This window comes from Carassius gibelio, chromosome B16 (assembly GCF_023724105.1).
Source record: "Carassius gibelio isolate Cgi1373 ecotype wild population from Czech Republic chromosome B16, carGib1.2-hapl.c, whole genome shotgun sequence".
Lineage (NCBI taxonomy): Eukaryota > Metazoa > Chordata > Actinopteri > Cypriniformes > Cyprinidae > Carassius > Carassius gibelio.
Window position 1 is genome coordinate 14,060,096 of NC_068411.1, and position 27,976 is coordinate 14,088,071.

General features: G+C 39.8%; 1 protein-coding gene across 2 annotated transcripts; it reads right to left on the bottom strand.

Annotated features, from left to right (window-relative positions):
• Positions 1–34: 34 nt before the first annotated feature.
• On the bottom strand, positions 35–27,583 carry setd2 (SET domain containing 2, histone lysine methyltransferase). 2 transcript variants are annotated; one of them, XM_052579681.1, is made up of 22 exons: positions 26,983–27,583; positions 24,828–24,950; positions 23,373–23,394; positions 19,296–23,242; positions 19,011–19,142; positions 18,290–18,418; positions 18,083–18,206; positions 17,910–17,987; positions 13,323–13,420; positions 13,078–13,222; positions 12,364–12,498; positions 12,115–12,243; positions 10,722–11,882; positions 10,237–10,285; positions 9,871–10,135; positions 7,738–8,521; positions 7,012–7,137; positions 6,206–6,342; positions 5,908–6,019; positions 3,330–3,404; positions 3,125–3,226; positions 35–1,504 (listed from the first exon to the last, which is right to left on the bottom strand). In XM_052579681.1, exons 2-22 carry the CDS (start codon positions 24,854–24,856, stop codon positions 1,343–1,345), a joined length of 7,941 nt encoding a protein of 2,646 aa, XP_052435641.1. In that variant the 5' UTR covers positions 24,857–24,950; positions 26,983–27,583; the 3' UTR covers positions 35–1,342. The 2 variants fall into 2 exon arrangements, with proteins under 2 accessions (XP_052435641.1, XP_052435640.1); XM_052579680.1 differs by having other exon boundaries at positions 24,816–24,950; positions 26,983–27,363.
• Positions 27,584–27,976: the final 393 nt, after the last annotated feature.

Sequence of the window (27,976 nt, forward strand, 5' to 3'; positions counted from 1 at the left end):
ACCAGTAGATTACACCACACAAGAAAAACAAGACTTCATTTTAGAAAACAGTTTATTTTATCTTAAAATGTTTTTACACTCAGTATGACAATGTGCTTGCACAGTACTTACAGTGGAGTGGGGCAAGACTCCTATTTGTACAAAAAAAAAAAAAACTTTCCACAGAGAAAGCAAGGGAAAAAGAAACAACACCCCACCTTTAAAACCCAACCCAACATATGGAGCCGTGGGAGAGTGTGGAATTCTGCTTGATGTAGGAACACCAAAATCACGCCGATGGGACAGAGGACTCGGATCTAGTCGTATCCTCCCAATCCCGTTTTACCAGTCTGGCATAATTGGACATATGTACACAAGACATCGTGGACCCCCACAGTCATTTTACAAAGTCTCTGCTACTGGTCTCAAAAACTAACTCTCAATATATTCACATATAAAGCAATATAATACATTTTTTGAATGAGATTTAATGCAGGTTAATAAGGTGGTGTGAGTTGATTAATGGCCAGAGCTTATGGGATAGTAAACCTGATCAATCCTTACACGATGGCCAAAAAAAAAAAAAGGCTACAAACTGCCGGGAGGGCTTCACATTTGCCTTTGTGACATGAATAAAATTTTTAATGTAAAAACAGTGTGAAAGACCTTGATAAAATATCATTGCTACATAACCTTCCACCCAGTCGAGAGAAGAAACCAGACTAGGGCAAATGGGGTTAGATCACAGACCTGCACACTTCTATTTGAAACTCTAAAATCAATAAAAACCCATGTTCTGTGGGTATTTATCTGAGATATAATCCTTAGAATCTGTCTTTCTCCTTCCTTCTTTCTTTTCTCGACTACCATCAGTGAGGGATTGGACCTTTAGCAGAGCAGGCAAGCTAACAAAAGCCCTTGGTAACAATTAACAGTAATGGAGTGGGGTGGCAAGGGAAAATTATTTTTATGGTCCACTTATTTACCCCCCCCCCCCCCTCCCTCCCCATCTAGAACAGAGTTTAAGATGATCCTCTTTTTCCAATTAATGAGACTTGGCTTAGAGATAATTTTGAGAAGACTAAAAAGATCTTGGAAAGAGTCTGAGTAGCACCCTTGGTTTACGTCCTCCACGCTTCATACCGCAGCAGTTTATCTCGTCATAAAAACTGTCCCGTGCGGGACAGCTCAGGCAACGCCCCCTCCCAGAGCAGCATTTAGGACATAGTTAGAAGGTCAGAGGGTCAAAACAACAGGACTCGAGCTTGAGCTGCCCTGTTCTGACACACACCAAAACTGTTCAGGCCAGAGGTGTTCAGTTGGAAAGAGCTGCCAGGAGGCTCCTCAGTTTGCTTCAGGCTAGTTAGTCCAGCTCGGTGTCTTCCTTGGGCCGGTACACAGTGCCAAACTTCTGCATGTACTTCTTGATGTACTCCTTGGTCTTGTGTTTGACGTTCTCGTTGCATTCAAGGTCTTCGGGGTTCTTGCAAGACTTCAGTTCCTTGTTCATCACCCCATGAGTCAGCTGTGAACAGACAATTGAATGAAAGACTTCCGTGACCGCACTGTATTTCAAAAACAAGTATTTCTCCATTTTAAAGGGATACAGATTAATTTGATTTTCCTTAATGAAAACTATAACAAAAAACTTTTTTTGACCAACTTTGTCAACATTTGCTTTATATGCAAATAAAACAAAAATAATGACTTTATTCAACAATTTGTCTCCTCTGTGTCTCCGCAGCACCATTTTGGGAATTACGAGCTGAACGCAAGCAGCTATTCTGTGTCAGCCGCGCCACAAGGATGCTGTAACAAGTGGGGCGGATCCAAGAGCCATGGAGGCGGAAGGATAAAAACAGGAGTCTGAACAGTGTTGGATGAGAGAGGACCAGGCCTATTTTGTGTTTTGGTTCTGTTTGTGCGCAACAGTCGTCCGCGATGGGCTGTCGCGCTGTATTGGGTTTATTTTTTTATTAAAGTTTTATTTGAATGTTCGCCGGTTCCTGCCGCCTCCTTCCTGTGACTGTGAACTGTGTTACCGATGCGCTGTTTTCTTTCAAATCAAAGCGTCAATACACATAGAAAACGTATCCTTGTGGCACGGCTGACACAGAACCCGAAGTGTACGCTGCCTGCATTCAGCTCATATTCTCTAAAATGGTGCTACCGTGATGCCGAGAGACACAGAGGAGACAAATTGTTGTATAAAATCATTATTTTTTTTTTATTCGCATACAAAAAGTATTCTTGTCGCTTCATACCGTTACAGTACCGTATTTTTCGGACTATAAGTCGCATTTATTTAGACCCAAGAACCAAGAGAATACATTACCGTTTACAGCCGCGAGAGGGCGCTCTATGATATCAAGTGTAGACTACAGGAGCACTGAGCAGCATCTCTGACAGCATAGAGCGCCCTCTCGCGGCTGTAGACGGTAATGTTTTCTGTTAGTTCATTTCTCTTGGTTCAGGTCAAATTAATTTTGATAAATAAGTCGCACCTGACTATAAGTCGCAGGACCAGCCAAACTATGAAAAAAAGTGCGACTTATAGTCCGGAAAATACGGTAATTTACTTGGCAGTCTATGGGACAGTCACAAGCCTCCCGGTTTTCATCCAAAATATCTTAAAATGAGTTCCGAAGATGAACAAAGTTTTACAGGTTTGGAATTCCATCAGGTGCGTGATTTCACAAAGAGCAGCTGTTACTACATGAAGCCGTTGTTAACTGACAAGCTGCGTAAATCCAAGCTGATAATGAACATGGATTTGCGCAGCTTGTCAGTTAACAACGACTCAGTGTAGTAACACTTCTCTATGTGAAATCACGCACCTGATGGAATTTACCGCCGATTAATCAGCGATAGTATGACACTTTTTAATTTTTTTTTATTTTCATTAATCCATTTTATTTGGATGTACATCACAATATGGAGGAAAAGATCTGTCTCTGCTCCTGTTATATAGTTTTAAAAGACAAGGAGGAAAAAGAAAAAGTGCATGACCCAAAGATGTCTGTCTAGGTGCATATGGTTATAGGCACTTTAATGGTCTTATCTATATATGAGCATTCAACAAGATTACATAAAACAATAACACAAGAATGTGCATTTTTGAAAAGCATACAGAGACACGCGTTACCTTTCTAGCGAGATGTTTGAAGTCTTCTGTGTTACTGATACGGCCCAGCTTGCAGTCTGGCTTGCGGTACGGATTAAGGCATTGCACAATAAACTGCGACATCTGAAATGATAAGCAGGAGAAATTGAAAAGTTAGACGAGTTGGACACACATGAGCTACCGCTATAATTATTAGGTAAAAAACCCAAGAGAATCTAAAGCTCACCTCCTTGCGGAAGACTTCTTTGCTTTTTTTGGCCAGCTCACTGGACGTGTCTGCCTCGGCGGTCTTTGTAGAGAACTGTGCAAAGAGGTCAAACAAAAAACCAACAAGTGAATGTATATACTGAGAATACTGACAGTTTATTTGACGTATTACTCATGTGAGAGTATCTAATCTAGACATTGTTTAAACATTCTTTTCCAAAACATACTTGGGAGTCTAAATTCTACAACGAATAACATTAAACAACGCAACTCCTAGAGTCCCCTTAGGCAGCCGATATGACATGAATGAGACTTTATGTTGAATCAATGCCAAGACTGTCAATATTCATTGTCACAAGGTCCCAGAAAGAAACCCAAAGGCCAAACCAGTGCACATCAGAGCAAATGCTTACATACTGACAACAGACAATAAAACCCTTTGGTAACAAAATCTGTTAAAAGTTTAATAGTTAAGATATTTTGAAGTCTAAATTGAGAGGGTGATTGTTGAAAAGACAAAAGAGATTCTGCACAGTTCAACATCCAAGAGAAACCACGTATAAATGAATACAGTTTTAACAGCTGGGTTTGATTAGCATCAAAGAGAGCCAGAGAAAACGCCAGCAAAACTCTGAGAGAGAGAGAGAATGAGGAAAGAAAGGCAGAGTGGGGTGATGGGGGAGGGAGGACAGAGGAGAACACAGATCAAGATGGTTATGACCTGTGAAATGACATGACTTTAAAACAATGTTTATTGTGACTTGCTCTTGACTTCATGTTTCAGTTTGGATTGGCCCGGTCAGACCTCTTATGTATTTGAATCAAATGGATGCGTCTTAAAAGCTGATGCCTTTAAACACTGAGGTAAAGTGTTTTCCTCCGAACTCCAAATTGCTTTTCTCTGTGGATGAGCACCAGCTGTGAACCATTCCATCGTAGATGGCTGGAACAACATCTTCAATTATCCAGAGAGGCTGGGACAGTCTCAGGTCCTACATGTGTACTAAAGTGAACTAAAATGACCAGTATTTGATACTTATTCAATATTAAATCAATCAAAAACATACAAATACCAGGTTTTTTCACATTATTTGGTACTTAATATGGTACCAGCAATGTCTGAAAGGCTGCTTCATACGCTCAGACACATGTGTGTTCATATGCTGCCTCATGGTAATTTTGCTGCATGCAAGAATGGTTAAATGCATGTCCTGGTCAAAATATCCGTCTTGGTAAGGTATTAATGTAAATACAGATGGGTTTTGTCATAGGAAAGTAATCGGACTGTGTATATAACAGCAATATTGTCACAAAAAAAAAAAAAAAAAACCTATCCCACCTATTAACCTAAAAAAACATTGCTTTAAAAAAAAAAAAAAAAAATCTAATTTATTTCTTTGTTTCTTACTACTGACAGATTGTTTTCTTTATTTGTTATTTTTATACGAATAGAATAAATATTATTTAAAATAAAGAAGAGCATTCATTCCACACATTTGAATTATTTAACATTGTGAACTTCAGGGGAAAAGGGATTGATATTTCATATCTTAAAATATTCAGGAATCCTTTAGCGTGACGTTTTTGTTACTGTACCTTTAACATATTTATATTCAAATGATCTCTGTTCTTAAAGGGATAGTTCCCCCAAAAATTTAATTCAGTCATTCCAAACCCTTAAGATCTCATAATTCATCTTCGGAAACACAAATTAAGATTTCTTTGATGAAATCCGAGAGCTCTCTGACCCTGCACAGACAGCAAGCAACTACCATGTTTAAGGCCCAGAAAGGTAGTAAGGACATTGTTTAAATATGCACAGTACAATGTGACATCAGTGGTCCAATCTTTATTTCATGAAACTATGAGAATACTTTTCGGCGCAAACAAAAATAACGACTTTATTCAACAATTTCTTCTCTTCCATGTCAGTCTTTGACACGCATTGCCAAGAGCACCACCATGATTGAATGTGATGCCACTGACGCATGTGCCAGAATTCTGGTGTAGAACCCAGATGTGCTGCACCGTGTTTTCAAGTTGAGCGATGCACACGCATGCGTTGTGGTACTCTTGTGAATGTGTGGCGGAGACTGACATGGAAGAGAAGAAATTGTTGAATAAAGTAATAATTGTTGTTTTCTATGTGGACAAAAAGTATTCTCATAGCTTCATAAAATTAAGGCTGAACCGATTATTATGTACTTACTACCTTTCTGGGCTTTGAACATGATCTTTCCCCTAGCTGCTTATGGAGGGGCAGAAATCTCTCGGATTTCATTTTGTGTCCCAAAGATGAACGAAGGTCTTACGGGTGTGGAACGACATGAGGTTGAGTAATTAATGAGAGAATTTTCATTTCTGGGTAACTATCCCTTTTACTTCTTTGCATGTAAAATGAGTAACAAATGTCCCGATACGTAATTATGGGCAGCCATATGTTAATATGATTGAGGTGGTTCCATCAACATGGCGACAATTTCTGAATTACCTGTCTTATCTTTGATTTTCATAAATGGGGTGGGTGGATCAGGGTTCAAAGTTAAGGTTGATGAAAATCCTATGATATTTCCCTAAGCATAAGGAATTGATAATACCTTTGAAGGATTTTCATCATATGTGGGTGTCCCGAGGTCCATCTCAGCCTCGTGTTCTACACTGGCTTCATCTGTAGTCCCATCCCAGCTGGGAGGATCCCACTGTGTTTGCCTGAAAGAGAAATTGCATTTCATCACGTACTTATAGTGAAGCGATTGCAATAAGACAAAGGCAGACGTGGTCTTAACTCATTAGATCAGTCCATGCTGATGACATCAAAGTTTAATTGATTAAACTAAGGTTTAATTCTGTTCTAATTATATACAGATTGCTTGTATAATAAAGAACCATTCATACCTGGTGATGATGTGGTAGTAATAGATTCTGCCCTCTGGGTCTCGCGCCACTTTCCAACCGGGAGGCAAGATAATTGTTTTAGGTTTGGGAGGGGAAGGGGGTGGTAGATCAATGATGCTGTTGGGTACGAGCATTTCCTGTGGTGAATCACAGTTCAGGAGAGGTTAGTCAGCATGTTTAGGGTAACTGGAACGCTGTAAAATACTCATTACAAGCAGTCTAGCAAGAACTTGATACTACAGTATAGACCATGTGACCATATTAACTATGCCAATTAATAACATAGTTTCTGCATCAGATTTATGTGCAAAACCTGAAACAGTTTACAACCTTATTACATTTTGTTTTTGTCTTTCTACTAGGTTTGTGCATGAGTAATGGCCGTTAGCTATCATGTCATCATCATTATAGATGTGTTGTGGACTCTGCTATTCTTTTAAATTTAGAATGATTTTTAAAACGATATCTTTATCATTATAATTACCATGTGTTGGTGCAAACAGGCCTAATTTTTTTAAATATCTTTTCATGGATTGATTCATCCTTCAATAGTACAGCTTGTTAAAGCCAGCTTATTTAATTTTTGGTAATAAAACATGGGGGGGGGGGCATCTTGTATACATTTCATTAATTGATTATGTGTATGTATAAACTATTCAACTATAAAATTACTTCAAAATTCCAATTCTAAGTCCCAGCATTTCTGCACGAACAATTAAGGAGACAAAGGAATGCTTAGAAAAAAAGATGGCGTGAGTGAGAGAGAGTAACAGCACCCTCATCTGGTGAAAGGAGGAGTTACATACCTGTTGAACAGCCTGAGATGTGACAATGGTGGTGACCGTGCCTCCCTGCTGCACAACCACACCCTGCTGATGACCCGTGTACACCTGCTGCCCATGTAGGTAACCGGCAGCCGGCTCAGTGTATGTCTGCACACGAATACAAGCGTAATGCTTAGCAGCCGTCATTATACTACTTTAGAAAGAAGTGTTCACTCAAAAAAAAACACTGGATACATAAAGAGGTTATGCACTGAGCGTCAGATACACTAGTGTGTGACAGCGATTACATTCATATTTCACAGCACTAGTCCCATTTGTGATCTTTGTGAAAACTGTTCTCATTTATAAAAAAAAAAGCCAATGTTTTGAGAACTTTTAGGATATATGTAAACCAGCATGTTTAAGGTCACAATGAAGCATACGCAGCAACAGATATTTTTTGGTGTTTTCAGATGCAAAAAGGTCAGGAAGGTTTTTTTTTTTTTTTTTTTTACACTGATTTAGAAAACAGATGGACTTTTGCAGAACTATTTTTTTCCAACTGCCTTTTCTTTGTTGGAAACAAAGTGTGATTGCAGATTGCACTGCGGTAGAAAATGTTTAAATGACAAATGCAAACACAGACTAGTTCATTTCATTTCATATTATGGCTATTAACTGTTGAATGGCTTATATAAACATTCTATGCTGTTTTTATCAGTTGACTATGTGAGAATGAGGATTGGAAGGAAAGTATTGGTGTCCAACCTGTATGACAGGAGTGTTGGTTTGTGGGTAGCCTGCAGGAATGCTATAGATGGCCTGGCAGGGCTGGCCCTGATAGTAGATGGCCGTCTGAGGCTGTGGCGTGGTGGAGTACTGCTGAGTTGGCTGCGTCTGCACCGTGACCGCTTGCTGTGTGTTGGGGTCCCAGAGCGTGGTGTAACCCTGCTGACCCTGGATCTGTGGGCTGGCTGTTTGCGCAGGCACAGACAGGACGGCCACATTCGGGTCCTGTGCAGACACAGCAGGCTGGACATACTGCTGAGTCTGCGTGCCAGAGGAAAGCTCCAGAGAGGCAGGGATATGTGCCAAGCTGGAGGCAGGTCCGGCCTGCATGGTGGTGGAAGAGGGCGAAGCTAGATCTGATATGATAGGCTGAGTAGGTGTTTGTTCGAATGTACCAGGAGCTGGGGTGACACAAAGAGGCTCTACAGCAGGCGTGGGCAAAAGCACTTTTCCTGCATTGGGATTGGTGGGATCCACGTAGGTCTGGATAGGGTATCCAGGCGGGTAGGCCATGAAGTTTGGACTGGAGGTGTAGGCCAGTGGGTTAAATGCAAGAGTTTGTAATTGCTGTTGTTGTTGTAGTTGTTGTTGCTGCTGTTGTTGTTGTTGCTGCTGTTGTTGTTGTTGTTGTTGTTGTTGTTGTTGTTTCAGGGCCTCCCGCTGGGCCACTTCCTGCTCAAAGAGCTTTCGTCGTTCCTCAGTAGACAGCTTGTTACGAGACTCTTTGGTGTGGAGTTTCTTCTTGCTGCCGGACTGCTCATAACTACAGAAATAATGGAGGAAGATCTAGGTTTCAGTAACCACACTTTGAACATGGAAATCGGTGACCCATGTTGGCGAAACAAGTTGGAATGCGCACAGGCAAATTTTGAGCTGGTTTTTCAACAAAACAAGTCAATTAAAGTCCTTGTCTAGCGATACCAATGCTCCAAATAGTGATTAAACATCTAAAATGATTTTTGTTTGTATGTTTTCTAAGAGGAGTACCCTTTTCTCTGCTCCCTTCTTGTACTGCCGCTGACTGACATATGAATCGCGCACATAAAGGTGCCTCCGCTAGCGAGCCATCCCGATAAATATACACACAGTGTATACACAATTACATTATTTAAGTAGGCTATTCAAGCAAACATAATTGGTTATGTCTTTAGTAAATGTTTGGGGAAAAACATCTGATGTGTCACATTACATTAGATCTGTGCAGGGGCTGTTTCATAAAACAGGTTTCCCAAACAAGCCAGGCTTATTTCAGTTAGTCTGACTTATTTTGAACTAACTCAACTGACAACAAGTCAGACTAACTGAAATAAACCTTGCTTATTTGGTAAACTCATTTTATGAAACAGGCCCCAGGATTTACTATACAGTCCGTATGTCTCAATGCTAAACAATAAAAAAAAAGATCACTGCTCTTGATTGCTTTTGTAGATTTCATAAATCAAATTATTTGTAATAAACACACTGGTTTTTACATTTGATTATTTGTTTTCGTTATTTGAATGTTTTATGATGTAAAATAAAAAAAGTAGTGCAATAGGCCAATTTGTTTCTTTCTTATATTTGTTCTATATTATTTATTTATTTTTATCTGTTCTTATTTTTAATAAAGAAAATAAAACAAAGTGGCTATATTGTGGTTATTAATATAGTCATTAATATTAAGAAAGGAAGAGTAGGAAGTAGGAGTTTTCTGTGATTTTGCTTTGGAACCTTCAGAAAACTGTCATTTTTTTGTCCCATTCCAACAAATAATTTAGAAAGATTTTTAATGTGAAATAAAAAACTCATTTTTGAAAATTTGCTCAGTGAGACTCATTTTGCTAGCACCGGTCACCTATGAATGAAAATGTATTAATGCTATTCCAAACACTTTCTCTATTTTTGCCATTAAGCTTGTAGGTTTTCGGAACAACATGAGTGATTAAATAATTACAGAATTTTATGTATTCGAATGATTGTCTTGTTGACCAGATAGCCTTGTGAGCAGCACACCACAGGCGTCCTGGGGTGAGTAATCCCACCCCCTCTCTCTCTCTCCCACTTCACTTCCAGTCTCCTCAATACTATCCTATCACAATGAAGGCATAAAAAAAACTGCATCTAAAATCTTACCGGTCATCATTTCTGCGGCCCCTCTCATAGGCTGAAGGAGGTAGAGGGGATGTGGAGCCTCGTCGTCTTTTTCTATCTGCACTGCGAAGAGACGATCTCTCGCCATCCCTCTCTCGGTCTCGCTCACGTTCCCAGTCCCGTTCACGCTCCCAGTCTCTGTCCCGGTCTCGATCCCGATCGCGCTCCTTCTCTCTTTCTCGCTCTCTCTCTCGACTGCTTGAAGGTGTGCGAGGGGTCATCAGGGCTTCTCGGTCTCGACTGCGATCTATTTGAGGAAAACAAAGGATTAATCAAGAGGTTATTACAAAAAACATATTAAGTGGTTCAAAATAAACTAGGCCGAAGTATGATGCGTTCTTGACATACCACTTGACTCTTTTTCAACCTGGCTCTTCTTTGGTATCCTGTAAACTTCCTGAGAGAAAAAAAAAAAATAAATAAATAACGTTTATTTGTGATCCAACATGATCAAATACACAATTATATTTAAGAAGTGATACACAGAGTTAAAGCATACTCTGTTTTTATGCGTATTGCTTAGCATATGCATAAGGCTGAAAACATAGACTTTCAAGTATACTCCATCTGATAAATTGTGCGAAATCAGGTGGTCGATACATGCATTATAAGTTTCAGTGTATGAGGCTTTTCTATTCTTGAAACTCTGTATGCATACCCTAACATACACAAAAACGAAGTATGTTTTTTGGACTCTTTATCAAACACTCTACCTCAAATGATCAGTCCCACTGTAATGTACTTGCAAATTGGGAGAGAACCATAAAGTATCAATACTTGGTCTTTATAAAAGATATCGGTGCATCCCTACTTTTAACAAATCTTATTCTTGCCTTTAAGTCTTTCCAACTGTCCAGCAGCCGGGCGGCCATGTCACTGATATCGGAAGCTCGAACTTGTGGCTCCTGACTGCGCTCGCTCTCCACATCAGAAACACCTTCCTCCTCATCTTGAGAGGGCGTCCCCACTGCAGCGCCCTCTGCTGGAACAGCCACATTAGCCAGGGCCGGCGCATCTGCAGAACCGGCAGCTACGGCAGCCTCTGATGATACGTTTTCAGTAGAAACGGCAGCAGATTCGGGTGGAGTGGTCTCCACAGAGGCAGACGGAGATTCTGTGGGTGCGCTCTCTACCGAAACAGCTGTAGGTTCGGAGGATGTGATCTCCATTATAATTTCTGATGGTTGCGTGGGTGTGATTTCTGCAGTGCTGCAACTTTCATTCCCTTCGGAGCTGCATTGTTCAGACGATGCGTTTTCCTCCTGTGACTCCATGGGGGTTTCCACTTCAGCAACTACATCATTGCTATTGTCCGCTGCAGATGTGGTGTCCGTGACTGAAGGGGCATCTTCAACTGTTGCTGACTCCACCTGGGACTCTGATGGCTCCTCGCTCTTGGTCTCCTCCACGATCTTTTCATCCTCCAGTTGTTCTTCATGCTTAAGGGTGGGTTTTTCTTCAGGTTCTTGTGTTTCAAGTGTCTCTCCCTCACTGCCAGTGGCCGCTGGCGTTGAATGTGTGACTTCTTCTGTTTCAGGGAGCTCCTGTTTCAATTCGGGCTCAGGCTCAGCTTGAATCTCAGAAGGCGCCTCACTGTTTTCCACTTTAACCTCCCTTTCTATTGTGGCTTCCAATTGTGAAGTCTCATCCTCCATCTCTCCCTCTTCCTCATCCTCCTCTTCTTTCCCATCCGAAGCTTTACTAACATCGGAAATGGCGCTATCCAGACTGTTTTCACTGATGATCTTCAACCTACGGTAGACTGCTCGCTTGGGAGTGTCCCCATCCAACTCAGAAGCCAGCTTGGCTGGCGGACCATCAGGGGTGTTGAGGGGCGTTTGGGCACGTGAAGTGCTCTCACTGGAGTAGCCATCCTGTTCTGCCGGTTGGCTGAGTGGCCGGCTTTGAGCCCAGCGCTGGATAAACTGCAGCACTCGACTCTCCTCCAGCATATTCTTCGTTGAGATGGGAAGCACTGCCAGAGCCTTCATTATCTAAGAATTTTACCAAACAAAACAAAAAAAGTTTAGCTTTAGGAGACAGCACCCAAATTTTTTGTTCAAAACTACATACAGCCATACCCTAATTAAGCTACATTTGCTAAAGTATCAGACCACTATGAATTTCTGGATTTTGCTTGAGGAAAATCTTTATTAAAATCACTCATTTGCTTGGGAATCTGCTCTTAAATTCCCCTAAATGTGTGTGTGTGTTTTGAACTCTTACCTCCAGCTGTAGTTTAATGTTGTTTACAGAGTTGCTCTTAGCCTCAGAAAGTTCAACCATAAATATCCACAGCAGCGAGAGGCCGTGGTGATCCAAAAACTGCTTCAGGCACAAGGGATTCTGGGTATTCTGCAAAGACATGCAAAAAAAAATTATAAGACCAGTTGTCAGTCATTTTTAAATGCTCAATGCAAAACTACGCTGTGCAATAAATCACACACATCTTAAAGTGACCGTTTTGCTGTATACCTGGATGAGTTTAAGGCAGGTGAGTCGCTGCTCCATTGTCTCCACTCGCACCATGAGCCTGCAGAGTGAGATCACATCTTTCTCTCCGCACAAGCCTTCTCCATTCTCCTGCAGAGCCTCCAGCTCTTCATCCAACTGCAGAACAATTTCAACCAATTAGACAGCAGCAGCAACACAGGAGAAATCTTTCTTTGATCTTGATCAAACTGTGACCATGGCAAGAGCTCACTTCTAATTTCAAGTCACTCAATTTGATCAGGAGGATGTTTCTAAATGTTGTTTGCTTTCTTAGTGCAGGTCTGTGCCAGAGATGAAGAGTGCTAGTTCAAACAAGCCATAAAAACCTCAAAATGCAATTAGCTTGAATGCATGCAGAATATATTAGCCGTGTTATTTGTAGACTGGAACAAGTCCTGAAAGTCTCAGAGCAATTAACATGCAAGCAAGAACAAAGCTGACCCAGATTATTGCTTTGGTACTGCTGGTTTAAGATAACACTTTGCTACAACAATTTGAAAATCTGGCAGGCCATGTGTTATTTACGTCTAGTGTTAACACAACTGTTCAAGCGCAAATGCTGACTAAATTTAATCACTGAAACATGATATCAGAGTCATGGACTTGACATGTAAAACACTTCCCGGGTTTATTCTGCCTTTCTCTTGTCATTTCCAGTAGCTGGATGCAACACAATAATTGATTCCTCTTGCTCACCGTGGTAAGTGCACTGTCAGTTTCTTTCTTCCGTGAGCGCTCCCTCTGTTTCTTCCCACCTGCTGCTCGGACACTAACTCGAGTCTCTCCACCAATTAAACCTCGACAGCTAGGAGCTCCACAGAAACACTTCTGGGCCTCTTTACTGGTGGACAAAATTAGCAAGATATGATATTATCAACATGTTGAGTTTCATTTTAAGAAAAACAAACCTATACATGAAAGGAAACGACTGGATCTTTTACCCGTATCTTTGGAACTGATAATCAAAAGTGAGTTCTGACCCAGCCGTCACAGCTTTGGTGGTGAAGAAGCCAACTCGGAGCTGGCCATTTACAGTCCACTGCAAAGGGTGTGATGGATTAGAAATGCAAAACAGATTTTACATTGAAATAAAAAGCTCCATAAGTTCCAGAAGCACCTATTCCTACAGAGGCAACAAATGTATAGAGATACATACAGAGGCTAAATAACCTTTTACCGGATAAGTAACTGACCTCGGTAATTGACTGATTGGTTGGTAGATGGAAGAGTTTGCCATTTTGACCCACTCCCTTCGATAGTATCACACGAACGATCACATTTAATAGGGATGTAATGATTAACCGCAAAGTTGAAAATCGATTAAAATATGTGACTATTCAAATCGGTTGAGATGCTAAACAAATCACGATTCATTTAGGGTAGGAGTTTATATGAATGTATGTCTGAGGGGAACTTAATGTCTTTAGAAAAGTGTAGTTGGTATTTTTTCTTTTCATCTTGCCCCTGTATAATGCATATTAAAATTCATGAGTACAGCACTGCTTTGTTTACAGCAGAAACGAAGTAAACGCTTTAAGTGGTTCCCTCTAATTTGAAATGGAAAGTCAAGTTTGGCAAGGCAAGGCAAGTTTATTTATATAGCACATTTCGTACAAAATGGTTATTCAAAGTGCTTAACATAAAAGAAAGTAAAATATTAATGAAGAAATAATAAAACAAAAATAAAAACAAGCAATTTTAAAACTTTGGAAATTATTTTTTAAAATGAACAATTATTCAACTGAATTTAAAACGGTTAAAAATAGAAAATGATTTTACATAAAATACAGTGCAATCGGTTCGGACATAGCACAGTGCTCATTCAATAAATGCACAGCTAAACAGATTTTTAGCAGTTTTGAGTCTAGATTTAAATGTGACTAGTGTTTTAGCACATCTGATCTCTTCTGGAAGCTGATTCCAACTACATTCATAGTAACTAAAGGCGGACTCCCCTTGTTTTGTGTGAACCCTTGGTATTTCTAACTGACTCAATCCTAATGATCTGAGTGGTCTGTTAGGTTTATATTCAGTGAACATATCTGCAATATATTTCGGTCCTAGGTCATTGAGTGATTTATAAATGAGTAAAAGTACTTTAAAATCAATACTAAATGTAACTGGAAGCCAATGTAAAGACCTGAGGACTGGTGTGATATGCTCAGATATTCTGGTTCTAGTCAGAATCCAGGCAGCAGCGTTCTGGATGAGCTGCAGCTGTCTAATGGTCTTTTTGGGAAGGCCAGTGAGGAGCCCATTACAATAGTCCACCCTGCTGGCGATAAAGGCATGATCAAGTTTCTCCAAGTCTTGACTGAAACAAAACATCTAATTCTTGCAATGTTTTTTTAGATGATAGTATGCTGATTTAGTTACTGCTTTGACATGACTACTGAAACTGAGGTCTGTCTCCAGAATCACACCAAGATTCCTGACTTGATTTTTAGTTGTTTGACCCCTAGAGTCAAGGTATGCATTCACCTTGAAAACTTCATCTTTGTTTCCAAATGCAATGACTTTAGTTTTTTCCTTGTTTAACTGAAGAAAGTTCCGGCACATCCAACTTTTAATTTCACCAATACATTGGCAGAGGGAGTCAATGGGGCTGTAGCCATTTGGAGATAAGGCTAGGTAAATATGGGTATCATCAGCATAGCTCTGATAGGCAAGTTGGTTCTTTCTCATTATTTGACTTAGTGGAAGCATATACAGGCTAAACAAGAGTGGTGCAAGAACTGACCCTTGTGGGACTCCGCATGTCATGGACGTCCACTTAGAATTATGCTCTCCTAGACTCACATAATAGCTTCTCCCTTCTAAGTATGACCTGAACCATTTGAGTACCATCCCAGAAAGCCAGACCCAGTATTCCAGTCTCTTTAGTAGTATGTTATGATCGACCATGTCAAACGCAGCACTGAGATTTAGCAATACCAGCATTGATGTTTTGCCAGAGTCAGAATTTAAGCAAATATCATTTATTATCTTAATGTGTGCTGTCTCTGTGCTGTGATGCGGTCGGAAACCAGATTGAAAATTGTCTGAGTATCCATTTGAGTTTAAGTATTTGTGACTAAAAACAACCTTTTCTATAATTTTGCCTATAAAAAGGAAGATTAGATATTGGTCTATAATTGCTCAAAATGCTGTTATCAAGATTGCTATTATCAGTAATTGCAGGTTGACGATTTTAGGTGATGCACTATTTCTTCCAATTTTGCTATCAATTGCTTCAAAAGTAGACATAGAATCTTTTTGATGTTGTGGCCAATCTGTCTGACCTCTGCATTTCTTGAGGATGTGCCAATCGCCTTCCTGATATTGATGATCTTCTCAGAAATGAAGGGAGCAAACTCATTGCATTTGCTGTCTGAGATCATTTCACTGGGAATCTGACTTGGGGGGGGTTTGTCAGTCTTTCAACAGTGGCAAATAGCGTACGAGTGTTGTTTAAGGCGCTCATTCGTGACGTGCTCTGCTTTTAACCCATCCAAAGTGCGCACACACAGCAGTGAACACACACACACCGTGAAAACACACCCGGAGCAGTGGGCAGCCATTTATGCTGCGGCGCCCAGGGAGCAGTTGGGGGTTCAGTGCCTTGCTCAAGGGCACCTAAGTCATGGTATTGAAGGTGGAGAGAGCACTGTACATACACTCCCCCCACCTACAATCCCTGCCTCACAACCCTTTGATTGCAAGTCTGACTCTCTAACCATTAGTCCACGACTTCCCTTAAGTTACTGTTTATAAGGTCTGAGAAGAAATTCTGTTTAGCTGTGGCTAGTTTCACATTAAAAGCATGAAGGCTGTCTTCATAGATGCTATAGTGAATTTCAAGTTTCGTCTTCCGCCACATCCGCTCGGCTTTTCTGCATTGTCTTTTCATAGTCTAAACTGCTGTTGATCTTCTCCAAGCTGATTTTTTGTCTGTTTGTTTTCTTACCGACTATTATTGGAGCAATATCATAGTTAAAGGAGTCAAGGAGAATATCAACAGAGTCTGCAGAAATGCTTGGTGTTAAAGATATAGTCTCCATAAATAGTATACTTGTATTTTCGTTTATCCATCTCCTTCTGACAGGGCCAGATCTAGATTCAGTGGTACCAGAGATCAATATATCAAAGAAAATACAGAAGTGATCAGATAGCGCTATGTCCTTAATAACAGTGGATGAAATGTTTAGACCCCTACTGATGATTATATCTAGAGTGTGTCCACCTTTGTGTGGGTCCATGCACATGCCGAATCGGGTCAAAGGTATTTAGAACCGTTATCATTTCTTTTGTAGTTTTGTTTTTTGCATTATCTATGTGAATATTGAAATCCCCTGCAATAGCAAAAAAGTTAAACTATGAGGAAATCATTGATAACATTTCTGTGACCTCTTCAACAAAGGTATTGCAGAGCATTTCGGAGGCTGGTAAATAATAATAAACAGAATGCGTGGAGCACCTTTCAGCACAATCTCTAGATATTCAAAAGACAAGTACTGACCAAATAACGTTTGCATTGATAGACATCTTTAAATAGAGCAGCTACACCTCCACCTCTCCTAACAGTCCTGCAAACACTCATGTAAGTGAAGTTAGGAGGGGCTGCTTCATTAAGGACTGTTGCACTGCAGTTGTCTTCTAGCCATGTTTCATTTAGAAATATAAAATCCAGATTATTTGGGGTTATAAAGTCATTGATTAGAAATTATTAATTTTTTAGTGAGCAAATGTTTAAAAATGCTAATTTGACGACAGTGCTTTGTGTCTTTACATCGATCTTACTTTGATGCAAAATAGGCCGCAGATTAGATGAGTTTACCCTTCGGCTTGAAAAGGCCTTAGACTTTCTATCACGTGATAAACCTGAAATAAAGAAAGCTACAGGCACACTGGGTTCCCGCTTGTTCTGTAAACATTTGTGAATGTTGCTGCTATTATAGCGGGGACCCGACACATATCACTGAGAGCTGCTAAGAGCACAGACAAAAAAGCCTTGTTTTGTTTATATGAAGAGATATTTTTAATTGTGTTACTTATTTGATTTAGGCTATGTTTTAAAATTTAAATTTAGTTTTGTTATTTACATTATATTTTAATTTTGCAATTTATCCAAAGCAACTTACAAATGAGGACAATAGAAGCAATCAAAACAAACAAAAGAGCAATAATATGCAAGTGCTATATTAACATATTATCATAGTGTTATATTTCAATTTCACAAAGAAACGTGCAGCATTTTGTCCAAGCAATAATAAAAAGACACATTAAATTTACATATATATATATATATATATATATATATATATATTTTTTTTTTTTTTTTTAATTTTGAAATTAAATCGTGAAATCAAAATCTTGAATAGAATCGAATCAAAATCTTCAGATTAGTAAATCGTTACATCCCTAACATTTACATTTTCTGTTGACATCCTGCTTCTCATCCTTTCTGAACAATGTACTGGAACTGGAAGAATTATGCAGATATACTATACAACAATCCAGATCTAGCTCTGGAAATCATATGCACTTACTTTCTGAGTTTCACAATTGGGTTCACAGCTGTGATTCATGAAGCGGGAACAGTTTCCTTTTAAAGTCGCATCAATAATCTGCAGACAAAATAGAGACATAGGCTCATGTGTCTTTATTCATGGAAGTCATAAACACTTCAAATTGTTATTTTTGCACTAATTTCACAGCTCACCTCATTATTTTTCAAAGCCATGAAATAATAGTGAATGTTCTTGTTTCGTGCATACTCCTTCACCCGTGCCTTAAATTCCCGATGATCCAAAACTTCTCCACAGTACTCTAAAACAAAGGTGTTCCTACAAAAAAAAGGTAACTTAAAATGCTAATTAGATACGTTCTTTATGTCTTTTATTTGTTAGCTGAAGCAAATAGTACTTACGGCTGTAGATCTTTGGCTGCTCGTAAGCCCCAGCCTTTGCTCTCAGTCAAAATTACCTCAAAGTCTGCATGCTGCTTCATTTGAAAGCGCCTGTTGGAGCAGTATGCCCCATTTAAACACCGAGAAGAGCTTGAAAGAGCAGAAAAAGATAAAAAAAATTTAAACATTTTTCTGTCAATACTCTTACTGAAATGTGCCAGTAATATAAAATCAGCAAGTAACATAAACATAGAGTTGCATGATTAATCGAATGCGATTGTCATGCGCATCTCATCAGTAAAGCCAGTTCTGTGATCAGTAGTAAATCTCCATCAGAAGGGCAGAGGGCGCTCTCGCGTGGATTGACATTATGAAGTGAGTTTGGAGTAAAAGCATTTTATTAAATGTGGTATTTTCACATGCTTTCAGATGGTGCAGCATTTACTACACAGAGGTCTATTGACAAGCTAAAAACAAAATATATGAAATAATCTCGTGATTATGAAATTAAAGAAATCATTCGCGATAATGACAGCTGTTTTTGTAGCTTCTCAGTGAACTACGGCTCTGTGTAGTAAATGCTGCTCCATCTGAAAGCACATGAAAATACCACATTTAATAATTTTTTTCATTGCAATTTATCATGCAGCTAAACATAAACATGATATATTAATAACAGTGTCTCACTACAGACACTCTATACTATAAAGCAAACATTATAATATAGTAGCAAGACATTTACCACTCAATCATCAGCAAGCGATTGAGGCAATCCTCCCCACAAGCCATCATTCCTTGGGCACGCTCTTCTCTTGAGAGGATAGCACACTCACACTGCATATGCTTAATGTCTCGATGAGACTTATTCTTCTTGCTGTAAGGATAGAGAACAGATTTTATGAGCTTTAGGAAAGACCAAATTAAATGAACAAACAAATATTTAATGCAAACAGTGGAGCATGGCGCTGTCAACACCGGGAACATGAGTTTAATTGCCAGGGATAAAAGGGGAAAAATATATACTTACCGTTCAGTCAGATATAAATTTTCTTCAATGAGGTCAAAGTAGGGTGGCATTTTTTTCTGCTTTGCCTTTTCCCTCCAAACAGCTGGATCCACAAATTCTTTCAGACTGAGCAGTGGGCGCGCCACCTCTTGAATTTGGTGTAAAGATTCCTTACCATCTTTCACAACCCTTGAGCTCTCATCCAAACACTCCCTTTTACTGCTCAGACCAGCCTCTGCCTCATTATCCGATTCAGATTCAAACTCTTGACGTCTCTTCTTAGGTGGACCCCTTCCTCGATGTGGCTTTTGGTTGTCTTCTCTAGGGGCTTCCGAGATGTTCTGGCTATCTGTGGTGAAGCTGCAATTGCTGCTTATCTCATGGGCTTGAACAAATGGGGATGATCCAGGAAGATCAGCAGACAGGACAGATCCTTGTTTGATCCCTACTACCCTGTCGTCATCGTGATCATTGGTTAAAGAGTCTGGATGGATCTGATTAACTGAATTATGATACTGAAAAGGCACATGCACGTTGACTGGTCTGTTGGTTTTAGAGATGGCAGGCTGAGTCCATGGACCGTGTCTGTGACCGCTATCAAACAGAGCAATTCCTGGTTGAGGTGGGTGTTCAGTGCTATGACTGCTATCCGGTTGCTGAAATGTGCTGCTGGGCTGTTCTGACTGGTTAAAGTCCCAGGCTAAGCCATAACCCTTCCCACTGTTGAAGTCAGTGGATTCCCCATAGTGCTGCTTTCCTCCTTTCCTTCCATTCCAGCTTTCTGGTCTATCATGGTTTTGATGGTGATCCGATTCAGGTTGCAAAGTCTTTTCAAAACTCTGAAGTGATGCTTGGTTTATCTGGACACTATTTGGTCTTTCTTGGGCACTCCAGTTCTTGTCCACATGAGCACTGGTAGCCTCCAAGTGGCTGGTGCTGTCAACCATGTTGCTCTGCGATTGGTAAGAGACACGTTTAATATCTGGATTTAGCATTGCAACTTGTGCACTGGCCTTAAAAAGTGCAGCTGAGGATTCCTCAAGGTTTTCCCGATTGTTAAAGCCATAAGCAAATTCCCTATTAATGCTTTCACGTGTATCAGTCTGTTGCTGCCCAGAAAATACTGAGGACCCAGGAGACAGTTCTGTCAAGTCATTTGTCTCAAGAGCAATGGTTGAATTTTTTGGCACAACCACCACAGAGTGCAACCGCTTTAAGGAAACATGCCCATCATCTGAATCTGAATCAGACTCTTCACTCTCGCTGTCCTCACTGTGGCATTTACCATCATGGTTTAAGGAATCAGGGTCTTGAGTTTCAGGCTTAGGTTTGTCATTGACTTTCTCTTTACTGCCAGAACTGCAATTAAGGGGAAGATCACTAGCAACAGGGGCACTTGTTGATTGAGGATCTTCAACAATCTGTTTTATAAGTTCACCATGAGTATTTTGGGTTTCGAGGTCAGATGCATGAGAACTTACTTTTTGATGAGATTCAGCTGAGGTTGTGTCTCGTATTTGTTCTTCTACTGGTAATTCAGAGTCCTGTTTCTGTGAACAAGAATCTTCAAGGGTAGTATCATTGTTCCACTCTATTCTTTTTACCAAAATGTCCTTTTTCATATCTGGACTCTCTATTTTTGAAGGGCTTTGATTTTCTGAAGTGGCTTGACCAACAATGTCCCATCTGGATTTTTTAGCACTGCCATCCTTTTTCAAAATCCCACTACTGGGTTGTTCAGGATTCACATAATGCTGCTCAGAATCTTTTTCACAGAGTTGAGCACTCTCTGTGATGTGCGATGGACCATCTAATTTAGTGTTAAACTTCAAGCATCCTCCAGGTGGTAATTCTTTCACAGAAAGAGGGTCTGCCATCAATCCTTCTGAATCCTGATCGGGAGTGTGGCCTACACAAAATGAGTCAGTCGGTTCTTCTGCCAGATCTTTACTTTGGATTGGAATCTCATTGTTCATTTCAGGTTCATCAGTGGAACTTCTAACTTCAAGACTTCCACTTGTCATGGAAGTGGATTCCAAACTTTCAGTTGTCTTTTGACTCTCAGGAACATTTGTGCATATTCTCAGACTACTAAGTTCTTGATTTGGAGCTTGTTGCTCAGTTTGTTGATTTGTTTTAAACAAATTAACTTTATGCGTACCTTCATGCACCTGTTGAGAAATGCATTTAGATTTAGGCAAAATAGAGTTGTCATCAATTTTGCTGAATTCCTTCTGAGTTACTGGGCTGGGAGCTAACTGTGACTGCTTTGTGTTATTACTTGATCTGTCTTTTGATTGTCTCTCTGTTCCAGTAGCATTATTTAAAGTGTTGTGATCTGTTGAGTCTGTTTTTTTGGAAGATGAAGTCCCAGAAACAGATGACCTGTCTGATCCTTGTGACCGACGTCTTTTTCTGTGCTCCTCATCAGAGTCAGAGCTGTTTTTATGGACCTTTGTCTCAGATGTTCGGGATGAGGTAGCTTGGTTAGAATTTGAGGTTTTAACATTAATCTCAGATTTTGAGTGGGCACTGGATTTCCTATGAACTGCTTCTGCGTAAGGAGAGCTCTTTCTATTGGATTCAGAGTCACTAGCTTTCAAATGAGATTGTTCGGACTTTGAATGCTGAGTCTTTTTGTCTGACTCGGATCGAGAACGATCTGTGGTTTTTGAGTCCCTGTGCGATCTGGAGTAAGTTGATGATTTTGAGTCTTTTTGCGAGCCAGAGTAAGTGGAGGATCGACTTGAGTCACTACCTCGAGTCCTTATGCGCCGGTGGTCATCCTCTGAGTCAGAGCTGTCACGAGACCTGCCATCAGCTCGTGAACGTGAGCCTCTCCTTTCACGATGAGGAGAATTTCTATGAAACCTCCGCTCAGAATCATGGTAATGTGACCTATCTGACCTTAACTGTCTCTCACTCCTGGATCTTTCAGACCTGGAATAGGAACTAGTTCGACAGCCTCGAGATCTAGACCGTGACCGACTTTTGGTCCTTCTTCTGTCTCTATCAGAACGAGAAGATCTTGACGAGGTGTGCCTCGAGTCGCGCTCAGATTTTGAACGACTTGACCCCTTTTCATCATCTTTCCTATCATGCCTGGATTTTTCTGCCTCCTCAGTTTTGGAATTAGAGGATCTTTTTGCTTCGTTACTCGGACATTCAGATTTTATCTTATTTCTGTGGTCACTAGACTTATGGCTAGATGATGTTCGGATTGAATCCCCATCAGATTCTGAACCTGGAAGTGTGCTATCTGATCGAGGTTGTGATTTGATGTTTTCCTCATGCTCAGAAATAACGAAAGTATCCTTATCTCCCTTCCCAATATGGGAAGAAACAGGACCTTTACGACATGAGTCAACTTTCTCCTGAGGGTTTTCCTCTTTGAGAACTTTTTCAGAGGAACTATCAATGACTGAGTTCTTGTGAGGCTGTTGCAATGAGGTTTCAGTTTCAACCTTGGTTGAAGATCTAATTTTGTCTGACTCAGATGGGACTACTGGCTCTGAAATCTCTGCTGAGGCCGTGCTGACAATGGGGTTATCCTCAGCAACAGTAACGCTGAGAATCTGTTTCTTAAAATGCATATTTCCAAGAACAGGTATTGATTTGAGAGGGAAGGATACTGGGGCGGGTGCTGTGTGGGTCTCCCCAACTGCTGGAGTATTTGTATCCACATTCTTGGTTTCATCACTCTGTCCTCCTAGATCTGGAGTAGGTACAGGTCCAGCTTGCAGTGCAGAAGAATGTTCACTTGCAGATTTCTCCGGACTTGGTGGGGCTAGAAATACATTTTGACGTGTTTTTTTTGTCTGTGCGAAGCTGAAGGAGACCTTTTGTCGACCCTGTTCCTCAAGGTTTACATTTGCCTTGGTTCCTTTAGTCAGGAGATGGTTTGTCAATATGACCCTAGGTGCAAGGCCTTTGAATATGACTTGCTTCGGAAGATTTTCCACCTTGATCTAGTGATATATATATATAGAAAAAAATTCTAGAATTAGTATTTTATGCACATGTACATAACACGTTTCATGTTGTTTATTTACATTTAATGGAAACAAAAATAGCAAAATATCTGAATTATACACCTACCGAACAATCTTTCACATCTTTCCTGTTGTCATAAAAGAAAGGAAAGAAAAAAGGAGAACATTAGTCCAGTCAATTTAAAGTCTCATTACAAGGAAAATTTAAAACCTGCTGTGAAAATAACACCACTCTTTCATCCAAAAGTCAAGGACTAATAGTTAAAAAAAAAAAAGTCTATGAAACACAATGTAGCCCTAGTTCACTCACATCACTTCCTATTTTTGAAGTTACTTCATGTAATAAACAACTGACACACTTTCAACAACAAGCAAGCAGACTGTTTTCTCCTAAATGAAGCTACAAAGCAACAACTAGGTCACATATTCCTTTGAGACTCCATTTCTCTATTTGACCTTCATAATGGAGTCACCCTACAGTGATAGTAGTAGTAATGGGAGGGGATTCTCATGCCATTCATATCTGTCAGATAGGCAATATTTAATCTACCATGACCCTATTTAATATTTTTGAATCATGGCACCATCAAGATTCAAGTATATTATAAAATTGATGTGTGACCCACTTTAGTCATTCTAATGCAACAGTGATATCCCTAAAATGATATCCCTATTCCTAATGCAGGGTTCCTCAAATATTGCCCTGGAGGGCCAATGCACTGCAGAGTTTAGCTCTAACCCTGATCAAACTCACCTACCTGTGATTTTTTAATTATCCTGAAGACATTGATTGGCATGCTCAGGTGTGTTTGATTGGGGTTAGAGCTAAACTCTGCAGGAAAGTGGATCTCGTAGGCCAGATTTGAGGATCCCTGCCCTAATGATACTCACTAGTAGCATAAAATTAAAATAAAAAAATCAAGCATGTGAAATAACATTTCGTGTAAAGGCTCAAATACTGAACACTGCATAAAAGGCAAGTTCATTAAAAATGCATTTGTCCAAGTTCAAGCAAGTCCAGCACATAAACGTGAATAACAAAAGAACTGTCTATTCTGACCACAGATTCTCGGTCCACCACAATATTCAGGTCTGAATAGATTTTCCTTGAATAACAAAGGATATCAAGACAAAATGCTGTGGTATCTCACAGTTTTATTTTAAAATAACTTTAAACTGCAGAGTGCAAGGTGAAATGCAAAAAAGGTTTTAAAATCTTTTAACCCTACATATTATATATGCAGTCACTTGGTTATCTAAAATCCCTCAATACAGTGCAAAACCAAATTTAGCATGGGACTGGAGAAGCAGGATTAGAATTGCAGGGAAGCATGGCTTAACATTCTTGCATATTGTCCATTGACATAAAGAGCATAAGATATATTGGCCGATGACAAAATGAACATTGAATTCTACAATTAAAATTATGAAGAACAAAACTGCAAAGAATGTGTTCCAACAAAAGCCAAAAGTGAAAGTTGTTTAAATCAACATTCTTCTGGCAGTTTAAGCAAATGCTTTTGCACCATATTCCACTCTATAGCCACACCTGAGAGAGTACCTGAGCTCTTGATTCAACAGAGTCTCCATTTTGAGGCAGAGCTGATGTTGAGCAGCTTGAAGGAAACTGCAACACTGGGGCAAACCAACTCAGAGTAGTATGCTCACTGAAACGGTGTCACACCTATGGAGAAGATACAGCATAACTGCATTCAGGCAATGTAGATTCCATGATGCAAATATATTTTGTCTTCCACTGTTTTTGTAATTATTTATCTAGATGAAGGCTTCAGGTTTCTCATTACTTAAAGGTTACAATTTTGTAGAACCTCACAAATACACCACTGGAAGTGTTGCATCTATTTTTATAAGAAGGTAACAGTGTTTATGCTGTCTAGGCCAATGGCACTCAACTTGTGGGTCACAAAAACAGGCCACAAATTTGTTTTGATCTGGGGTCTGTTTCCCAAAAACAACTATGGCCAAAAGTTTCATCATTACCAATAGACTTCAATGGAACTAATGACCATAGTTAACTAACAATGATTATGGGAAAGGCACCCCAGGTAAAGGACAATATTAAAGTTGAAGTGAAAAAGTGGTAGTGATGAAGTCTGTAATTTTCACCAGAAGATACAGTTACAACATTACAACAAGTCTAACAAAAATTATGGATGAATTGTTTACAATTAGGTCTTTAATATGCATTTAGAAAATAAAAAAATTTCATGCTGACTTTCAGATGCAACAAAATATATAATTTTGCATGATTGGGTCTATAAAAGAAATAAGCTTATAAACATTTTGAAAGGGTAAAATCTTCAATTCCTTGGTGACATCAAAGCAAACTTTACAGCATTCTGCTGTACATTGGTATGTTGGTTGAATATTAATGACTATAAATACTATATTTGGCATAGTATTTCCCCCATGTTTCAGGCTGGTAAATTGTATATTGTCTGCATTAACAAAATTATATTCTGCTCATATTGCAGTTAAAGGCAATATTCATTCATTTCAATGTTTGTTTTTTGGAAACATTTTTATTATTATTATAAAAAATATCTTCTTAATACTACTTCTACTACTACTAATAAGTCGTACATTTATTGTGCTTTTCAAAACGACAGTTTTGTTGAAATGGTTATCTGTAACATTACGCTTACAGTGACATACAGAAGTAAAGTGGAGGGAAGAGCAGTAGAGCACTTATCTGCCTCAGCAGGACAAACTGCCTTTTGTCTCAAATGCGAAAGATAAACTGCCCTGGACGCACAATATCAAGAAACACGCTTGGTTTTCAGACATAAATGGGTAACACTGGATAATCACATCGATTGTGTTCAATAGTAAAAGCTTGATCGATGATCTTGTAATAAAACAAATATTAAGAACCGTCGATATGGTTTGTCAAAGTGGACGAATAAAACGCATGAGAGCTGCAGAGGATCATTCACGCGCATGTGGGTGACATTTGTTTGCACCACCTAGCAATATTTTGTCTACAGTGTTCAATATTTTGTCTGACGTGGATGACAATAACAACACAACGTCAAAAACTCGAGTTCTCTAAGAGTATGGCCTTAGGTTAGTCTCTAGTAGCTCCAACACTGAATGCTTGGTTTATAATGGCAACGCGTAGATCCTCTGACCCTGAACCGCGGGCAGCTAAAACAAATTTACCTCGTGGATTTGAGGCCTGCACGAAGGCCTCGCTGCATCGGTTATCATTTGTGTTTCCTGAACATACAGCACGATATACATTGACATTACAGTATTATCTAATACTATCTTAGACATGCTGTAATTTTCTATCCACAAATTTTTTTACATTTTATTCAAATTAACCTTATTTCCATTTATTGATGGCTCCCTGCTCAGCTCGTTTGCTAACTGCAAAGTGAACTGCCGCTCTGGTCACCTTTTGAAACATATATGATTTTTTTTTCTTCATATGCTAACTTATTTATTGAGCTCAACTGGTTATCTCCCATATCGTTTTTCTAAAATATAATTTCACGGTCTGACTAATGATTTATGCTCTAAAACCGTGAAAACGGGTCACTGTGAACGGTGGGTTAGCAAGTTAGCAGCCAAGGACTAATGTTAACCAAGTAGCTCAATGGCTAACGGGTTAAAATCTGTTGTGCTTGTAGGTTCTCATGAGGTTTGTCCAGTGTGCCAAAACAAACGCATAACAACTATAAAGTACTCACTTCTTATACTTCTCCAGTTCGGTTAAGCACTCCATCTTGCTGGACAATGATGGCAACCGCTTTCACTTGATTTTTCCCAAACATCCAGCAGTACTCAGACGTCAAATCCACACAAGGGGCAACAAACCGCTGAAAGCACAATTCGCCTGATGCTAGAGAGCGTACAGCTAGATCCAAATGCTTGCATTTAATGCTCCGTCCACGGCGATCAAATAAAAAGTCATAAGACGACTCCTCTGTACTGTTTTATCAGTACGAAGCAGGCTGTGGACAGCACCATCCTTTTTGTTCCATGGTGTAGTAGGGCAGCCTCAGAGGAACTAGTGGAGTCGATACGCGACGCACCGGTGGCGGCTCCTCCTCTCTCTGCGAGACACAGCTCATGCCGTGAAGAAGGAGGTCGGCATGCGCTGCTGTCCAGAGGGACTGATGACGATCCGACCGGTTTAGGGTCTTTGTTATCCTACGAAATCTTCCATAGCAAGAAAACGCGGCATAAAACGGTTTAATGCCAACGGTAACGCACGACGGAGACAGCTAAAGGCTATTTTGTAACGCATTTAGTCAGACAACATGGAAACCGGATGGCCTTCAGTGCTGTGGGATCCCCAACAAGAAATGTTATCTGGTTAAACTGGAAATGTGAAAGTCGGAAGAATTCGGAAAATGGGTACTTAGGGTACGGCAAGCCGTTTTAACATGTATTCCTATGAAACTAACTTGTATCTATTTTAATGTGATGTCTTAGTAGTAGGCTAAGTAATCTAGTAGTGGCTTGTTTGTTAATGCCACTTGAAAGTATTTATGAGACATTTATTGCTTTAGCTACTAGTCACTTTCCCAATAGTGAGTGACAGATGACTATTCAGGTTTGATCATAAACAATTGCATATTTTTGCCATTGAATTAAAATGTTGCTTACACTTGCTCCACTTTAATAGCAACTATTATTGTTTTAGGTACTATTAGTAGGCCTACTTATCTTTTTGTAACA

Bases quoted from the DNA above. Each gene is read 5' to 3' on its own strand.
- setd2 (XM_052579680.1), bottom strand. From the start codon at position 24,856: ATGGAGACTCTGTTGAATCAAGAGCTCAGGTACTCTCTCAG. The intron at 17,988-18,082 runs GTGAGCTGTGAA...TTTTGTCTGCAG, and splicing joins TGGCTTTGAAAAATAATGAG to ATTATTGATGCGACTTTAAA. The intron at 3,227-3,329 runs GTGAGCTTTAGA...TTATCATTTCAG, and splicing joins AAGAAGTCTTCCGCAAGGAG to ATGTCGCAGTTTATTGTGCA.